Here is a 17,670-nt window from a genome sequence, read left to right as displayed (position 1 = left end):
GCCGCGTCGGCAGTAAAAAGCCGCATTGGGTATTTTCTTTGAAGATTGTAGATTCTAGAGAGACGCGACAAGTTAGTTTTCAAATATCTTCGTTTAATCACTGTATTATCATGTAAATCAATATAATTTTTATTTTTTTTACTATGACCGTTGTCTGATTATGTTATTAATGTGAGATTTTTTTTTTCAAATTTTCATGAAATTTTATTTTAGATAGTCTCTTTTGGTACAAGTTCTCTGGAAAAATTGAAACTTTTACGCACATAGCTGTACAGTTGCCGAGCGAGGCGGTCGTTTGCGCAAGTATTGGTACGTTCATAAAAACCAGGGGCGTTGTACGGGAATCCAGAGCCAGAGTTGAGAGCAAAAAGCTGAAAGTCCACAATCGAGCAGCTCATTTAGTGTGTGATCGTCAAACAGTTCAGATTGTCGGTGTTTTGTGTACCGCTTCCTAACAAAAGGACAGAAAAAAGAGGACATTCCTTGTGCATTTTAACCAGACAAGAGGAAGCAAGCAACTTCGCCCTAAAGTTTTTAAAACTACTCGTTTATTTATTGCTAGTCGTCTTCGAGTGTAGCCAAAGGCCACTGAAAGACGCGTGTGAAGTTTAGTATTTGTTGAAGAAAAGTAACAAAAACTTAGTTCACCATGAGAGAAATCGTGCACATCCAAGCCGGCCAGTGCGGAAACCAGATTGGAGCTAAGGTGAGTGCAAGATATCCTGGATTTTCGGATTCCTTCTGCTGTAAGGATGTGGGGGGCAAGCTTACAAGGACTACTGCAATGTTTTTATCCAGTGAAATTTCGGAACATGATAAGTTATTTGCAAATTCCGGTAGTGTGCTCCGCGGAAGGAGATGATAGTTCAAGATGGCTTCTCGCCATTTGCAAAAGTGGGCCGCAAAAAAAAATGGGGACGAAGAAACACGGCTAAGGTGTCTGTGGATGATGGTGCTGCAGATGGTGAAATCGATTTGCAGATCGTGCGGAAGATACTTACGTGGCGATTTTTTTTCACTCTGCCTCCGGGTTTGTCCAAGAAGAACTTACCACAACGTGCTCATGAGTTATTGGACGGGAGAAAGCGCACGCGCTCTTGAAATTTGGAACACTCGAGCGAAAATTGCATCGTTTATGCAGTGTGTCTCCAAGTAAAATTTTCTCGCCCAGAACGGTAGGAAAAATCGAGGGAAAAGTTAACCGGCTATTCAAAAAAAAGTATCATTGAATCATCATCACCAACACCATCATCTCCGCACAGGCAGTTTTAATTGTGTGTTGTACAAGAGGTTTTTTGAATTCCTCACAATTTAACGGTTGGCGCGCGCGCGGCTTTATTTGAATTCTCCACCCAACCCAACTTAACCCAAACAGGCTGTGAGTTTAGGCTGTACGCGCCTCGACTTCCGTGTGGTTGATCAAGGGGCTGACGATACCAGATAGAACAACGCCTAGAACTCACCAATACTAACGGACGGGAAAATTTCCGTTACATCCTGACCTGGCGGTTGAATCGATGAAAGTACACGCGCATTGTTCTTTCGAGCAGCGCAGAATATTAGTTTTAAAAGTTGTATTTTTTTAGCTTTTTTACTCAGAGATTTTAAACCAAGTAGGTTTATTCATCCTGAATTTAAAAGTTGTATTTAATACCTTGCGGACCAAATACGAGATTTCTCGTTTTTTCGTTTGCCGAGAATGTGTTCTTTTCGAAGCATAACATAAATTTAATAATGTAACTTTCTTCTACCAAATTGAACATGATAGTTTCGGTAACTCAGATATTATATTTGTAAAATTTTCGAATTTTGAGACCAGAATAATGTATTCCAGTGATTCTTAGCTTAGATGTTTTCGCGATCCTTGATGTGTTAAAACAACCAAATAAATTACTAAAGAAATGTGTAGTTAATTCTCGTTTATGTAACAATTTTCCTTAAATTTGGTACGAAAATGAAATTTACAGCACCAAATCTTCAAATTTTCATTTTCGGTATTTGTTTGAAGAAGGCAGGTGTTCCATTTCATCTCACCAGAATGCGTCACTTTGGGTTGACAGATGGCCATGGCCGTTTTTTTGCATTTTCTTATTGGTCTGTTATGTTACCGTTTATGGCAAGCATATTCTAACAGGAATTTGTTTTGAAAACTGACAGCATTTGCAGCATTTAAGTGGATTCGAGCAGCTTACACTGCCGTTCTAAGCAAGATTGTCCCATGTGGAAAAACGTGCAAACGAGAAAAACGCGATTGAAATATCAGCTATATTTCCAATTTTTCTCTCAAACTAAAAATTCACCGACAGTTTTTTTCGTAGTGAACAGTTCAAGTTAATCATTTTACAATGTTTTCTGCCAAAAAATTACATTTCCTACAAAAAAAAACAGCAAATTAGAGCCAGAAATGCTCCGTGTGACACTTTTGCGTAGAATCAGAACGCATGCCGATGCTAGTTCTACGAAAAACTGTCACACGGCTACAATTTTTCTATCATTTTAAAAGCTTGCGTAGTTTATTTTTTTGCCAAAAACTCATGCTAAACCGTAATTTGAGAAATACGTTCCTCTTTGTTTATAAAAATGTATAGTTGAGTATGGATCTTGTAAGTAGTGCCTACCGAAAAGTGTTTAGTGAAAATTTCTCTGAATAAAACACTCAAGGCTTCTCGCTCCTCCTCTGCCCTCTATTTTAGTGTTCTTTTCAGTGAATAACATTAAATTCAACAGTTTGAACTCATCTTAAGACAATTTTTTGATAAAATTTGCATTTTTCATAGAATTTTCTCTAGTGTGACATTTTTGCGTAGAACTATCAACATAGAGACAACCACCTTGATGAACATTTCGTATAAGTTCAGAACAAAGTATACTTGTTTGTGTTTTTATTCGAAAGTTAACACTAAAAGAGACCGTTTCCAGCAAAAAAGTGAAAATGACCCAAAAGTCACATGGGACATTCTTGCGTAGAACGGCAGTACATCTGATTAGAAAAAAAAACTGCTAGAGTTGTTGCAAACAAGTTTATGCCTTTTTTCTGTCTTCAAAATGTTTTATGTTTTTACCTAGATAAATTTTTAAACAATCAAAATTTGTAGCTGCATTTGTAGATTTTTCTTCTGTAATAACTGCTTAAATTTGTTCTCAAAATGTGGCTCAATAAATATGCCCACCAAAAAAACAAAACCATGTGACCTGACCTGACATCAGTGTTGTATTTACGAATGATTGGTCAGATAGGTTTAAAATATCGAAAAAAAAAATCAAATGTACCTATTTGAGTATTGCCACTGGTATTAAGTACTGTGATTCCATCGAACCTCCCATTTGTCTAGACTTTTCAACGAGTCATGTTTTGTCGAAAACAACATGGCAATGGAATTATCGTGTTTATTTTCGAAAAAGTTCTCTCGCTAATCGTCGCACCTAAAACAAAACTTCAACCGATGCGATGCGATGTGTTGACAAAGCTGCCAAAAGCAAACACATACGGTTTTTGAACCCTGAAAAGAGCATTTCGGTTGGATCGAAAGATTGATTTTAATCCCACTCTCTCGGATGTATTCAACAGCTCACCGCATCGTCGTTCTTTCGGAAGACAATGCCAATGATCTTTGGAGGGGCAGGGGCGAATAAGTCAAAACAAAAACTCAAAAAATCGAAACCATTTGTAGATTTGTCGCGACATTTATCTAAAATTAGCGCCGGTCCTCCGGTTCGAGTTCGCCTTGCATCGGCCCTCGGCCGAGGAAAAACATAAAATTCGATTAACACCACTCACTTGAGTTGGGTCGCTTCAGAGAAGTTTCCCACTAAATCGAAAAACCAATCCCCATATGCCTTTGGATGTTGAAGCACTCGGGTGTTTCTTTAGGGATCAGCGTTTGCGATCCACGGGGCACCTCACACAGTTATCTGTCTAATGTCTAATACCAATTTCTCCTACAGGGGCAGTAAATCCTCGTGTTCGCTTCTCTGAAACTCTTATAGCGCCCCACACAGCCTTGAGAGTTGTTAGTTTGAGCACCTTTGGGAAAGAGCTGACTGCAGCAACATCCAACAGCAGTTAGTCTGGAATGCGCCCGTTTTTGTCGTGTACTTAATAAAAGCGATGAAAAAACGATAACTGTAGTCTTCTTTCTTTCGTGTACAGTTTCAGCCTCCAATCCCTGCAACATGAGTTGAGGATCCTCTTTCAAAACTCACCCATCAAAAGATTTGACTATGAACGCCCATTCGTCCCCAGAGGCTTTGCGACATGACGTTTTTTGCTTCAAAAGTGACGATCAGTCGATCGGTCAGTGGACTGGAATGGGACCGTCAGTGAATTGCTTGTCGAAAGTCATAAAACCTAAAGTGGAGAAGGAGGGAAAGATTGATTGTAAAAATTACAAGGCTCTACTTTTATTTCGCGAAATGTGGTCCACGATGACGACGACGACGACGATGAAAAGAAAGTATTTCTCGATTTCTGTGCCAGTGAGCTTAGCCACGGTTCATCGGCATTTGGGGCCGTTGTTGTTGTTGGAAGAGAATGGCTATTATGTGCGAGGTAGCTCGGATTAAAAGTAAAACTCATTCGAATCAACCTTTCCATAAAAATCGGTTTTTATGGTTTGTTATGATTTATGTTACGTTAGGGACCCCGTTTTGGGTGATCGCTTGTTGTCGATGGGTTTGGTTTGGTTTGGTCCATCGGACGTTGTTTCTGTTGAGGCCGAGCCATTGAGGGTCCAATCAGTTCCGGTTGCTTTGGTTCGTGGGAAAGCTTGCGTTTTAGATTAACACTCTCGACTCAGGTTGATTGGTATGAGTTTAAATTATTCGAATTTTATCGACCGGTAGAGCGGCGTCAGTTATAAAAAGCGAAAGCTGCTAAATATACATTTTTAACGTTTCCGAATCATTGAATTTGTTAGTTGTATTTGACTCAAGTTGAAGATAAATTAATCAATCTTCCTTGTGGATAGTTAGTCTTATACAGCTCGATACCTATATTTTGAATTTCTAGTAAAAAATTAGGTTTTATATAAGAAGGGAGTTGTAATAAAACAATCGCTAGTAGTTGGGTTGAAGCAATAGGTTTTCCCCTTTTATGGAAAATCGGAAGACAAACGAAAATCATTGATCACGACGTGATACAATAACTTCTAATTTTCCATTGAACGTGCAAAGTGATTGCATTTTTAATCAATGGATCCATTAGCACGCGTCTAAATTCGGAAATTAGTTCTTCATTATCCGTTCGAATTGCCGACAGGGCGTTTGTGGATGGATCATTCAAATCTCTTTGCCGGCCGTTCGATTGACGACGGACGAGTGATTTTCTCTCAACGAGCCACTTCATCTTTCTCCAACGAAGAAGAAGAAACAGTTGAAGATCGATCCATTCACCGGTGGTGATTGCTCGCTCTCTTCAGCACAACTGACGGCGGGCAGGCAGGCATCATCGGCAATCATGTGTCGTAGATTAATTAGAGCATTACCGTTCAACCGTCGAACGAAACTTGAGATTGATTGGGTGCTTGACTACTTGGCCGTGTTTGATTTTTCAACTATTACGGAACCGCGCCTCGCTCGTTTTCCTTTCAGAGATCCCGTTTCGGAAGTTTTTCTTACCTTCCTATACTTACTATTTGCACTAATGGTGCTTGGACTGTCTATCCCATACAAGCTAGTCGAGCGCTGCGCTACTGCTGCTTGTACGGTTATTGCTAGTCATTAAAACGAAATTTTTACAGACTCAAATTTCACACTCCAGTAATCGCGGATACATACCATTGCTGCTTCAAAAAAAAGCAGGGAGTGGATCAACCGCGTCTCCCGTTTGTTTGTTGGCCCCTCGCTCCGGAATTCGATCAGTACCGATCGTTAAATTACCGAATCCGACTTCGAGAAGTCTACACTAACAGGAAACAATCATTGGGGCTGCAACCGAGCAACCAAAAACAAAAATGTGGCCCACCAACCGTATAGAGAAACATCTTTCGGTGTTCTGATGCTGTTGTTGGTTGCGATAATCGTTTCATTCATAAATATTTTTCTGCGGCTCGCGCGTCGCCCTCACCACAACAGCGTTTTGAGTCATTCGGCGGATGATCATCATCGATGTATGTCTTCTAGGAAAACCAAACACACATCTCTTGACGGGGCGTCGTGCTTCGAATAAACAGATCACCTCAGATTCTGTTGAAGTGTCATCTACACACGCCCGGAATTCGTTAGGTTTGTTTTGCTCTTAGCTTGGGGCGTAAGTTCCCAGGGCTCTATCTGAGGTAAACAGCCTTCAAAATTCATCATCTTTTTGTATATCTTGGGGAACACGTTTCGGAATGCTTATTCTGTTTGGGAAGAGAAAGTTTTTTCTCCAAGTGACTGGCAGGGGTCATTTGCCGACACCGCCTCTCGACGGTGTCAAAAATGAACCATTAATGGAAGTTGTGGCGTTGAGACTTGCCATACTGGGACATCATGATGAGACATCTCAAGACAATAAGAATCACAAAAAAAAGATTCAGCATTACACCAAATACGGGATACCTTTTGAAAACTTTCGTGATATTATTCAATATGACGGAAGGCCTCTGGCAAATGTGCAATTATCATCGTGAGTTTGTTCAAAATTTTTGGTTTCCTTTTATTTCATCTCGGGTAGATCGGTGTAGCTACTACTCAGTGAGAGAGCCAAGCCGGTTTTCCGTGCGAAAAATGCGGAAGAAGTTTGCCACGCAGCAGTTTTCGGCTTACACTCACACACGTTTTGCGCAGCACTAGTGAAACGAGTTTTATTTTTGCAGTGGGAAAGTTCGCACAACCAACAACAACGAGGTAGAGAAATTTCTGCTGAATTATGCATTTTTTCGGTTGCGTGGCTCCCCTCAGAGCAGCAACAGAGATCAGGTCAATCCCCATTTGTCTAACTTTTTGGGTGAGAAAAGAAAAACTACCGAATCGAATCATCGCCGTTAGTTGGCACCGGTAGCAGCACCATCAGAGATTAATTAACGCTGTCAGTTTCCGAAATCTGCTGAAGCGAAACCATTTCGTTGTGGCCTAGCGGCTCTGGCCGGCCATTTTCGGAACAGATGGTCTGTGAAACACTTTCCCCATTTACGGGGATCTGGGCTGGCTGTGCGCGCATTCCTCAGATGCAACTACTTCACATCCCACACAGAGCCCGCGCAACTCCTGGGCCGCAAAGAAAGCATCAACTAGTTGTTAGCCCTGATCCCTTTACGAATGCCCGCGCTGCTCCCCTTATTTCTTGTGCTACCTCATGCTTTTAATAAATGAGAAGAACCACCTACGCGTCGTCGTCGGTCGTGTCCATGCGCGCCTTAAAAGGCACCCTGAGACGAGGATTCATAACCTCCTACGGACGACGCGGACTAAACGCGCTCTGCAGTCATAAACTGTTAATTCTAGCCTTTCGGAGTAGGTCTATACGTCCCCGGGCACGTTTCAGCGCACCACTACTGCCTGCCATGTGAATTCTTTGGACCATAAACTTCCTCGCTCTAGCAAATGAAATGAGTTTAAGACTGACTTAGCCGTTTGGATTGCTTGGCGTCTTAGTTTACTCGTTCGTTCCGTGGGATGCAGGAAACTTTGTCATCTAACGGCCGTAGGTAGTACTATACGGAGAAGCCATCCATATTTGTCCGTCGCTAGAAATAAGTCTTGTTTAAGTTGAACACGACTTTTAAATGGCTAAATGAATGAATCTTAGTGAGCTAACCGGTCGGTTTGTCTCTCTCTCCGGGTACGTGGGATTGCTTTAAGTCGGTATAAGTGCTTCAAGGCTTAATCAAGTTGACGATTTTTTAACCGGGGTCGATTCATTTGAAACAATTCTTACTCATGTTGAGAGAATTTATACACTTTTGCTCTAAAAACTAAGTATTTTTTTTAAAAGTTAAATAATATCTTCAAGGTTGTTCAATATGACTTGATGAAGACTTATTCAGTTTAATCTTCCTAAACATCGATACAATTGTTTCAAAAAGATTTCACTTTTATTCCTGAAGTGAGAATCTGGAAAAAAGGTAAATTTATATCGCTTCCGCATATGATCTAAACCAGTGGTTTTCAAACTTTTTTCACTTACCGCCCCCTTTTGCAAAATTTTCGAGCTTAACGCCCCCCTGAGCAAATTTTCAGAAAATCTATTGAAAAAATGAAAATTGGGATCGTTAAAAAGCCATTAGCTTTTAGCTTGATGTTGTTGTAATGCTTAACTCAAAATTCATTCAAATTTATATGAGGCCCTCAGATCCAAAAAGGTATTATAAGTGTAAAAATGGTCGATTTTGATTTAATAATGTCAAACGATTCTTATATTTCGAACTATATTTCATGATTTTTCAGATTTTAAGAATTTTAATTGCATACTATTTTGTTCGAAAGAAAAGAGCATTTTTTTTAAATATATGGAAAATTACTGAACATAACAAATTAGAAGCGTGTTTTCTCGAAATTTGCTTTGATTCACTTATACTAAGGTTGACAGAATTTTCCCAGCATATTTTATCTAAAATCCTGGTAAAATCCGGGCCTTTGATTTCAAAATTGTCGACTAAGAATCCGGATAATATCCAGGCAAATTTTCTCAAAACCCAGAAATTTCTTAACAAAATATCAAAAAAAAAACTTATTTTTGTCATATTTTATCAAAAGTTTTTATTCAGGCATTCAAAAAACTTTTCATGGTTATTTCCTTAAAATTTGTTCAAAAAATTTCTTTTCGGAATCATAAATAAAAATTTTCACAACACAATTTGTTTTTATTTTGTTTGTTTTGGCAAATGAAGTGAAAAATTCCGAGCAACCGAGCCGGACCGAACTTTCGACGAATTTTGCAATAAATATCCGGGCAATCTGGCTACCTTAACTTATACTTATTTGGTTCCAAGGGCCTCATATTGCTTCAAACCTCCAATAAACACTTAATTCTATGTAAAGTTTACTGGACACTTACATAAACTTATTAATAAGTTTGACATCAAATTATATATCTTAAATTTTGGTAAAAAAAACTATTTATCATTAATTTGCATTAGAACTTTAAATAAAAATTCTCTGATCTAAAATAATTCTTACACAATTTCTTTCAAAAATAACCATCACTAAATCACATATAACGCCTTTGAATACAAATTTTTTCGAAGGTATTTTCTGTTTATCAGATTTTTTTAGACAATACACTTTAAAGATTATCAAGCATTGCCATCTAAAATTATTCTTGTTCTTGTATAACCCAAAATATTCTTATCAATCAAAATCAACATGTAGAGCATATACAAAATCAGTGACAAGTTAAAAAAATCTTTTAGTGGCATTAAAAAATAATAATTGAGATACTATGGAACAAAAAATTTGCTTGCAGCTATGTGAAATCATAAATATTTTAGTCTCCAACCTGATGTCTAGTTTTGTAAAGTAATTTCATTTTTTGCATCGAACTTACTCGTTATTATTCCAAATCTATGTTGTATCGTGATTTGTGAAAATGTGGATCACGACCTCACCGCCCCCCTGAGCCCTTCCAACGCCCCCCAAATTCCAACATTGAGCTCACCGCCCCCCTGGAAGCTTTCAACGCCCCCAAGGGGGCGGTAGGGACCACTTTGAAAACCACTGATCTAAACTAACATGATATAAAAAGTGCTTCATAAAATGGGCATCTGATGAACAGTATTTATGCGACATTTAATTCATAGATCTGTAGAATTAATAGATTAACTCGGTATGCCATCTAGAGAATTTTTAAATTATTGTTTTTGTTATCAAAAAACGTAAGGTCATGTCTTCCGATTTTGTCATAGTCCGCAGGACCGAAGGTATTCTTGGGTCGTCAGTTTTTGCTTAATCTTTGATTTTTTTGAACGTTGAAACTGAACATCAGTGGACCAAGTCTACATCCTAACGTATGAGTTTCATCTACTTTAAATTTATATAATAGCGCCAGTTTTACTTTGAAAGTCCGGACTTCCGACTTCCGGAAGACTTTCGACAAAGAAAAGTGAAGTACTAGATTGTCGGAAGTCCGTGTCCGTGTTCACCAGCGACGTATCTAAAAATTTTATTTAAATTCATAATGATTAAGCTTTAATTGACATCAAGAGTTCACTCATCAAAATTTTAATACCTAGTTTTAGTTGAAAATTAAAAAGTTTTGAAATCAGATAAAACAATTAATTTTACTCGAGCACTTACACTCAAAAAAATTTCGCTTGTAAAAGTGGAGTGACGATAAAAATAGAAAATCCAATTTGCGATTCCAATTTTTGCGAAAGGCAGAGGCAGCAGGTAGGAAGGAAAAACTACAGATAAACAGAGACATACAGTCAGCAGCAAGTTGATTGCGTTCCGTGTGAAACGACAGGCAGGCACCGGAGCCTAACAGCCAGCCACAAGCCGAATGATTTGAATGATAAATTGAATTGATTGAGCCATACCAGGTCCCAGTTTGTGACTGGTGGCTGTGCAAAAAATGCACCTCGCTAATAGGATTTTTCACTGCTGCTGTTTTTTGTTGCTGCAGCAAATGAACTCTTTCGCGGGATTCTTCCTTTCTTTTTTGACTCTCACAGAAAAAAAAATTAGACGGTAACACCTTCTCTGATTGAGTGAATGATGAGTTGGTTGGTTGGTTGGGGTGATGAAAAAGCGAAAGGAGAAAAAACGGAAGGGAATTTGCCACGACGACGGCGACCGTATGGAATAAATCTAAAGTTTGATTTAGTTTGTTCAATGCAACTTCGAGTTGGTAGGAATTGTTGAAGCGTACTCTACCCACTTTTTCTCAAGGTGTGCACGAGCCTCTCGTGGAATGTAATTAAAAATAGATTAGGCTTGTTCGATAACGCGAAAATGTAGCGCGAGAAGTAGCGAGTAAAAAATGTTGGCAGGTAAAAGGAAACTATCGATGGGAAGTTTTTCTTCAATTTTGACTGATAAGCCAACCGCGTCAATAGTAGTTAGTCAACAATGTTGTTGAGTACCTACCTGTTTTTCACGAAAGCGGAAAGATGGTTGGTTGATAAGAACCGATTTCAACCCCCTATGAAAAATATGATTCCTTGAGCAGGAAAAAGGTTCGTGTCAAGGTGAAATTTGACCATTTTTAAACGCTTATCTCTTGAGTTGACCTGTTGTTTTTATACTATCCATAACATTTGTCACTTTTTCAACAGTTTTGACTGGATAAGATAATTTGTTATGAGTTGCACCGATTCAGTTGGTGATAAGATTATTTTTCGATTGCACAGATTTGCTACATACGGAGTTTTGCACTCAGTATAAGCGCCATATGACTGTCTTCAACCCACAAAATTTGCTGTAGTCTGATGAAGCGATGGCCAACGGAAACCCAAATAAGGTTTAGATAGATCTTTATCGCATATCGACCTTGTCTGGGTTCTTCAAATTAAATTCCTAAAAGCCGAATCATCCTTCACTAACGAGAAGCAGTCATTTAAGAGCGAGATCCGGCTAATTATACTGAATCAAAAGCTTTCGCGGTGTAGTAAAATTTGTTTCAAATTTGATCCCCTTGCCATCTTGCTACACTGATGATTTACTCGTTTAGCGCAGTAATTATCGATCTACCTGAACCAATTTTACGACACAACTGTGTGGGGTTTAATTGGCTTAATGTGACAAATACACACTTGAGCGACTTCATATTTAGAGGAGGAAACCTATTCGGCTTGAATTGGTTCCATTAACAGCTTGCAGCGCACAGCTGAAATTGATTGAACTGATAACTGACTAGAGAGAGGATTTGCCTGGCGTTGTTGACATCATCTGAAATCTCATAAAACTCAAAACTGTGAAACTCGAGTGTGTTTTCTGCGTGTGCGTCGCCGATGACATCATCCGATGACCGGCTCTGCTGACCCAGCAAATTGAGTGATGCCGTCGTCGTTGAGTTCGTGTTCATATTAATAAAAACGAATCGAAAAAAACGCATGAAACCTGACGACTCCGCTAACAGACCGCTAACTAAAACTGAAGGGGGGATCACTACTAACTCTGAATGCAAATTCTTCTCATTTCCTCCATTTATGGTCATGAATGCCGTTCCTTTTCAAGTATTCGCTGCTGCTGCTAGTATTTGGAATTGTCAATACAGTCTAGGAACCTTGATTTGCAGCTCGTCCTCGTTGTCGCGAAGCTGTTTGTGGAAGCATCTAGACTAGAGAGTCGAAGTGGCCTGATTCTCCCCGGCAAAGGGTGACTTGCAACCGGCTTAACTTTAACCCACTCGTCTAGTTATCAAATTCACCCACCTCAACCCGCCACTGAGGCTTATTAAGGTGAGCTGTGAGGTGCTGTGTAAAAACTTTTCCTAACAGGGGCTGTCTATCCAATCGCCTATTAGAAACCTGGGTGAATGGGAACATGCTTTCCAATCTGGGGCTGACCACCCTAGGCCGCGGTCTCTAGGTAGATTGACTGACGGCATAATATTTCTTTCCTGCCGAGAACGCCTCCACCCAACAAACTACTCAACAAGGGGCGACGACAGCCAGCCAGCAAGCGCGCCAATGGACGGTGACGGCTAATCGACCGGCGAACGGTTAGTCCGGTGCTTGGCGATGAAAGTAACGACACCAGCAGGAAAAAAATGAAAATACCTACCAACCCAAGATATTTTATCGGACGGCACCAATCTCAACATTGGTTGGTGGCTGGTGGCTGGTTTTCCCACTTCTGCTCTGGGGCTCCTCCAAACAACCGTTGGTTGCCAGCCTAGCTGGCCTGCTAGAAACCATGGTGAGAGTTTCCGATGCAAACAAATCGGAATACCTTTCACCTGGAGGTTTCATTAGCTTTTTCCACCAACCTTACGTGGCAGTTTTTTGTTGAAGGTTGGGCGAAAACTCTCAGACAAATAGCTTCTAGACGGCGGCATCTAAACGGATCGATATTTGTAGGCTCTTTCGAAAAAAAAATTGATCAAGCTATCTCAAGCGTTTTATTTAATTTGTCATTCAAATGAAATACATTTTCAACATTTGTCATGATTGAAATTTTGGAAAGATACATCAAACACGGCTCGATACAGAGTATCTAGTTCAATAAGATTGCGTCTCTTTTTATATGCAAGAAGATTGACAACGAACTAGTGCACAGAATAAATCTTCAGGGCATCGAATATCTCTGAAATGCTTGGTTATTCAAAATCGGAAACCGATACAGCTTTCGTGACAAGTAGGAGATATGGTATTTGAATGAAAGTTATTGGTCGAACATGACAGGTTCCTTAAGACTCTTATGAAATCAAGTTTTGATCTAGTAGCCTGTTATTAAACATGAAATATTCATCTTTAGGGGTCTCAATAAACCTGCCCTAGAAAACGTCTGTTTTGGTAACGTTCAATAACAGATATATCTGTCTTATAGTGTTTTCGTTTATAAGCAGTGGCAACCTAGTTATCCACGAGTTTTGCCCTAACTGCTGTTTTTGTGTTCGTTTATTAATTCAGAAGTCCACTAGAATTGCCCGAGGTTTGAACCTCAAGCAGGCGGTTGCAACCCGTAGAAGTTGTCAGTGTTGGGGGCAAGCATAAGGTTGACTATAGCAACCATATATTTGCATCGTCCTGGGTGACGATTCTGTTTGTTTATTCAGAGAAAGTTTTGCCCCGCGCCAGTGGAGAAAAACGAAAACGGCATTAGAATGATTCCACTTTCAAATTTCGTTAACTGAACCCCCTTCCCTGCCTTCGAAATTTATTGAAGGTACTCTTCAATATATTCGATCGAAACTGCGAACGACCATCGTTAACACAACTTTATAAAACAGACAATTTAATGTTTTATGATAACGACTCAAATTTGTTATTTTCAAGGTGTATAGAATAAAAAATGGGGCGCGTGAGTCATTGCCATCATCATCATGCCACCCTGACATGATTCATCGTCGGTTTGGCTCGAGCCTTGTCGCACGACCCCAACCATAACAACCACGGCACACACAATTCGAACCATTTTTTCAATCGAAAAAAGGAAGCACACGCAATCGACCGATATAGTTTTTTCCCTTGTTCTTTTTTACCATAAAAGAAAAGCGTGGGGTTGTTAGGGAGGTACATGTCGAAAGAGTTTAATAAACTGGAGAAGTTTCCACCCAAAAAAAAAGATCGTTCTATACGAGGCCATCGGATCATAAAACGAGGACACCACACAGTCCCTAGAAATTCTCAACGGTTACCGTCTGTTTGTGGCACCGTCGTCGTCGTCTCTTCGTCCTGTTCTGCAGGTGGCGGATAGCTACGACGACAACAACGGTGTTGTGAGTCATGAATTTTTCAAACATCCTTTCGGACCCCGTCTCTCTGTTTCACAATACCCCTTTGGGTGTGTCGTAAGGCCTGAGGAGGAAGCAGGATGTTATAAATGGTTTGAACCAACACCGTGGTGCTGTAGATAGGGGCTAGTAAACCGAGTCTCGGAGGCCGGCAGTAAAAGGCAAAAGGGGTAGCTGGTTTGGTCGATAAACCTGCCCCTTCTTAACACTCTCCTCCAGACTATCGTGTTTTCCTGGCCCCCGCTTAACTACCCTAAAAGCAGGGGGATGTGTGACACATCGAAATTCTCTAATGGCGCCCAAAGGGCGCATGCTCGAAAATTTCGCCCGTATTACAGATGGTGTGCTGTTTATTGTTCACAAACACAGAGACCTAATGGAGCCCCATTTGAGTCCCCGGATAATACATAGAAGGGGAGCACACGAAAATGGGGCGATGAACCCGAGACTAAAATTGTTATGCTCGTCGTGTCCCCTCCCATTCCAGATTTCTTCCGCGTACTTCCGAATCTGCTGCTGGAAAATCCCACAGCCAGACCCATGTTCCGTGTCCTTAATCGACATGAAAACTTTCAGGAGCAGGACAAAAAAAAAATAACCGGAAAGTAATTGAGGACTCGAGGATGACTCATCCGTGCGAGCTTGATGGGAAATGACTCAAACGTTAGGAAAAACGATTGTTGTATTTGGATGACAAAGAAAGTTTTTGGCTTTAATGACACCACTTGGACTGATTAATAGGCTCTGTCAGAATAATTTTACGCTTTCATCATTATTCGTTTCGGGAAAATGAAGGGACAAATATTATACTTACTACAATTAGCGTGGGCAATAGTTATGTAATTACTAAGGTCAAGAACCGGTTGGCCGGTTATGAAGTTATAGAGTTCAAATTCCTGAAAAAGCACAGAAGTTAATAGCTGAAAACGAAATTTTACTGATAAAGTGTTGAAAGTCCTGAGAGCAGTAAGGGGTACATAATGCTTTGTATAGCATTCCAACAAAAAGTCTAACAGAAGCTTCCTTTCATTTCTTCATTCAACAGTTCTGGGAAATCATCTCCGATGAGCACGGAATCGACGCCACTGGAGCCTACCACGGTGACTCAGATCTGCAGCTGGAGCGCATCAACGTATACTACAATGAAGCCTCCGGAGGAAAATACGTGCCACGCGCCGTGCTAGTCGATCTGGAACCCGGTACCATGGACTCTGTCCGCTCCGGACCATTCGGGCAGATCTTCCGTCCGGATAACTTCGTCTTCGGACAGTCAGGTGCCGGTAACAACTGGGCCAAGGGACACTACACAGAAGGTGCCGAACTGGTCGACTCCGTTCTGGATGTCGTGCGCAAGGAAGCCGAATCCTGCGATTGTCTGCAGGGATTCCAGCTGACCCACTCGCTCGGTGGCGGTACCGGATCCGGTATGGGAACACTGTTGATCTCCAAAATCCGTGAGGAATACCCCGACAGAATCATGAACACATACTCCGTTGTACCCTCGCCAAAAGTATCAGACACAGTTGTGGAACCCTACAATGCTACCCTGTCAGTGCACCAGCTTGTAGAAAACACCGACGAAACCTACTGTATCGACAATGAAGCCCTGTACGATATCTGCTTCCGCACCCTGAAGCTCACAACCCCTACATACGGCGATCTGAACCATCTCGTGTCACTAACCATGTCCGGAGTCACCACCTGTCTGCGATTCCCCGGTCAACTGAACGCCGATCTCCGAAAACTGGCCGTGAACATGGTTCCTTTCCCACGTCTGCACTTCTTCATGCCCGGATTCGCCCCACTCACATCCCGTGGATCGCAACAGTACCGTGCCCTGACAGTCCCAGAACTGACCCAGCAGATGTTCGATGCCAAGAACATGATGGCTGCCTGTGATCCACGACATGGACGGTATCTGACAGTTGCCGCCGTATTCCGAGGACGCATGTCGATGAAGGAAGTCGATGAACAGATGCTGAACATCCAAAACAAGAACAGCAGCTACTTCGTCGAATGGATCCCTAACAACGTGAAGACCGCCGTCTGTGATATCCCGCCACGAGGTCTGAAAATGTCCGCTACCTTCATCGGCAACTCGACAGCCATCCAGGAGCTGTTCAAGCGTATCTCGGAACAATTCACCGCTATGTTCCGTCGAAAGGCTTTCTTGCATTGGTACACTGGCGAAGGTATGGACGAGATGGAATTCACCGAAGCCGAAAGCAACATGAACGATCTGGTGTCCGAATACCAACAGTACCAGGAGGCCACCGCCGACGAAGATGCCGAATTCGACGAGGAGCAGGAGGCTGAAGTTGACGAAAACTAAGCTAACTGAGCTCTCAGAAAAACACACTAAACTCGACCCTGCTCCCCTTCTTCTTCTTCTATCCTCCCTGGCCCTCCTGCAAACCTCTACAATCTCTCTGTCATTCCAAAACAGTTTTCCTTCTTCTCGAATATACCCTGCGCCACTTCTGTGCTACACTAATCCCCCTTTCCCTAAACCAAGAAAAATGAAAACGTTGAACAAAGTATTCCACCAATTCAGAGAGATATTTGCCACGTTATTTTTTCGAAACGAAAAAAACGTTTAACGTATCAATCATTGAGAACCAGAAACATCAGGAATCAAAAAACTGGAACGCAGCAGCAGTATAACAACCAAGCCAGAGCGCAGCTTGCAAATCAACTAAAACCTGAGAATACAAACAAGAGTATAAAGTCGCAAAATTAGTAACCACTGCCAGCTCAGCAAAAGAAAGAATAAAGTGAAGTAATTTAAAAAAAAACTGGAAAACAACTAAAATCAAACCCGCTGTTTTGTTTCTTATTTTTTATATCTTACTCCTTCATCACTCATTCATTTCTCACTTTCCAGCAATCATTTCATCGCCAAAAGAAAATTTCCTTTACTTTTTGCTGCCCCCTTTTTTCAGTCAGTCAGTCGCCATCTGGTCCGTTTTCGATCCACCACAAGAGCCTCGTGTGTTTGTTGTTCTTTTATTGGTTTAACCATTTTTTTCTCTCCTTCTATACTTTCTTTCACCAAACACCACCTCCCACAAAATACATTTTCCTCTCCACCACCGCCAATCGGGTAATTAAACTTTTTTTCGGTTCCACTTCGTCACACCTCTTTACCCGAGCGCAGCAGTTAGATGAAAATGAGAAAAAAAAACCAACTACCCAACATGAGAGTAAATGCCTAAACGTTCAAATTTGCTTCTTTTTCCTATATTATAGTTGATAAAACACACTTCGATATTTATTACGGTATAGAGAAAACAGTTGCTAATTTATTGACGCGTGTTGCATACTTAGGGACAATTTGAAAAATTATTTCTCCTTTC

The 17,670-nt window shown here is 40.9% G+C and overlaps 1 protein-coding gene across 1 annotated transcript; it reads left to right on the top strand.

Moving 5' to 3' along the window:
- The first annotated feature begins 344 nt into the window (after positions 1-344).
- Positions 345-16,792, top strand: LOC129750054 (tubulin beta-1 chain). The gene is made up of 2 exons (XM_055745249.1): positions 345-706; positions 15,360-16,792. Exons 1-2 carry the CDS (start codon positions 650-652, stop codon positions 16,644-16,646), a joined length of 1,344 nt encoding a protein of 447 aa, XP_055601224.1. The 5' UTR covers positions 345-649; the 3' UTR covers positions 16,647-16,792.
- Positions 16,793-17,670: the final 878 nt, after the last annotated feature.

The sequence above is a fragment of the Uranotaenia lowii genome, chromosome 2 (genome assembly GCF_029784155.1).
Source record: "Uranotaenia lowii strain MFRU-FL chromosome 2, ASM2978415v1, whole genome shotgun sequence".
NCBI classification, from domain to species: domain Eukaryota; kingdom Metazoa; phylum Arthropoda; class Insecta; order Diptera; family Culicidae; genus Uranotaenia; species Uranotaenia lowii.
The sequence above is the reverse complement of the archived record's forward strand: the minus strand, read 5'-3'. Positions and strand labels throughout refer to the sequence as shown.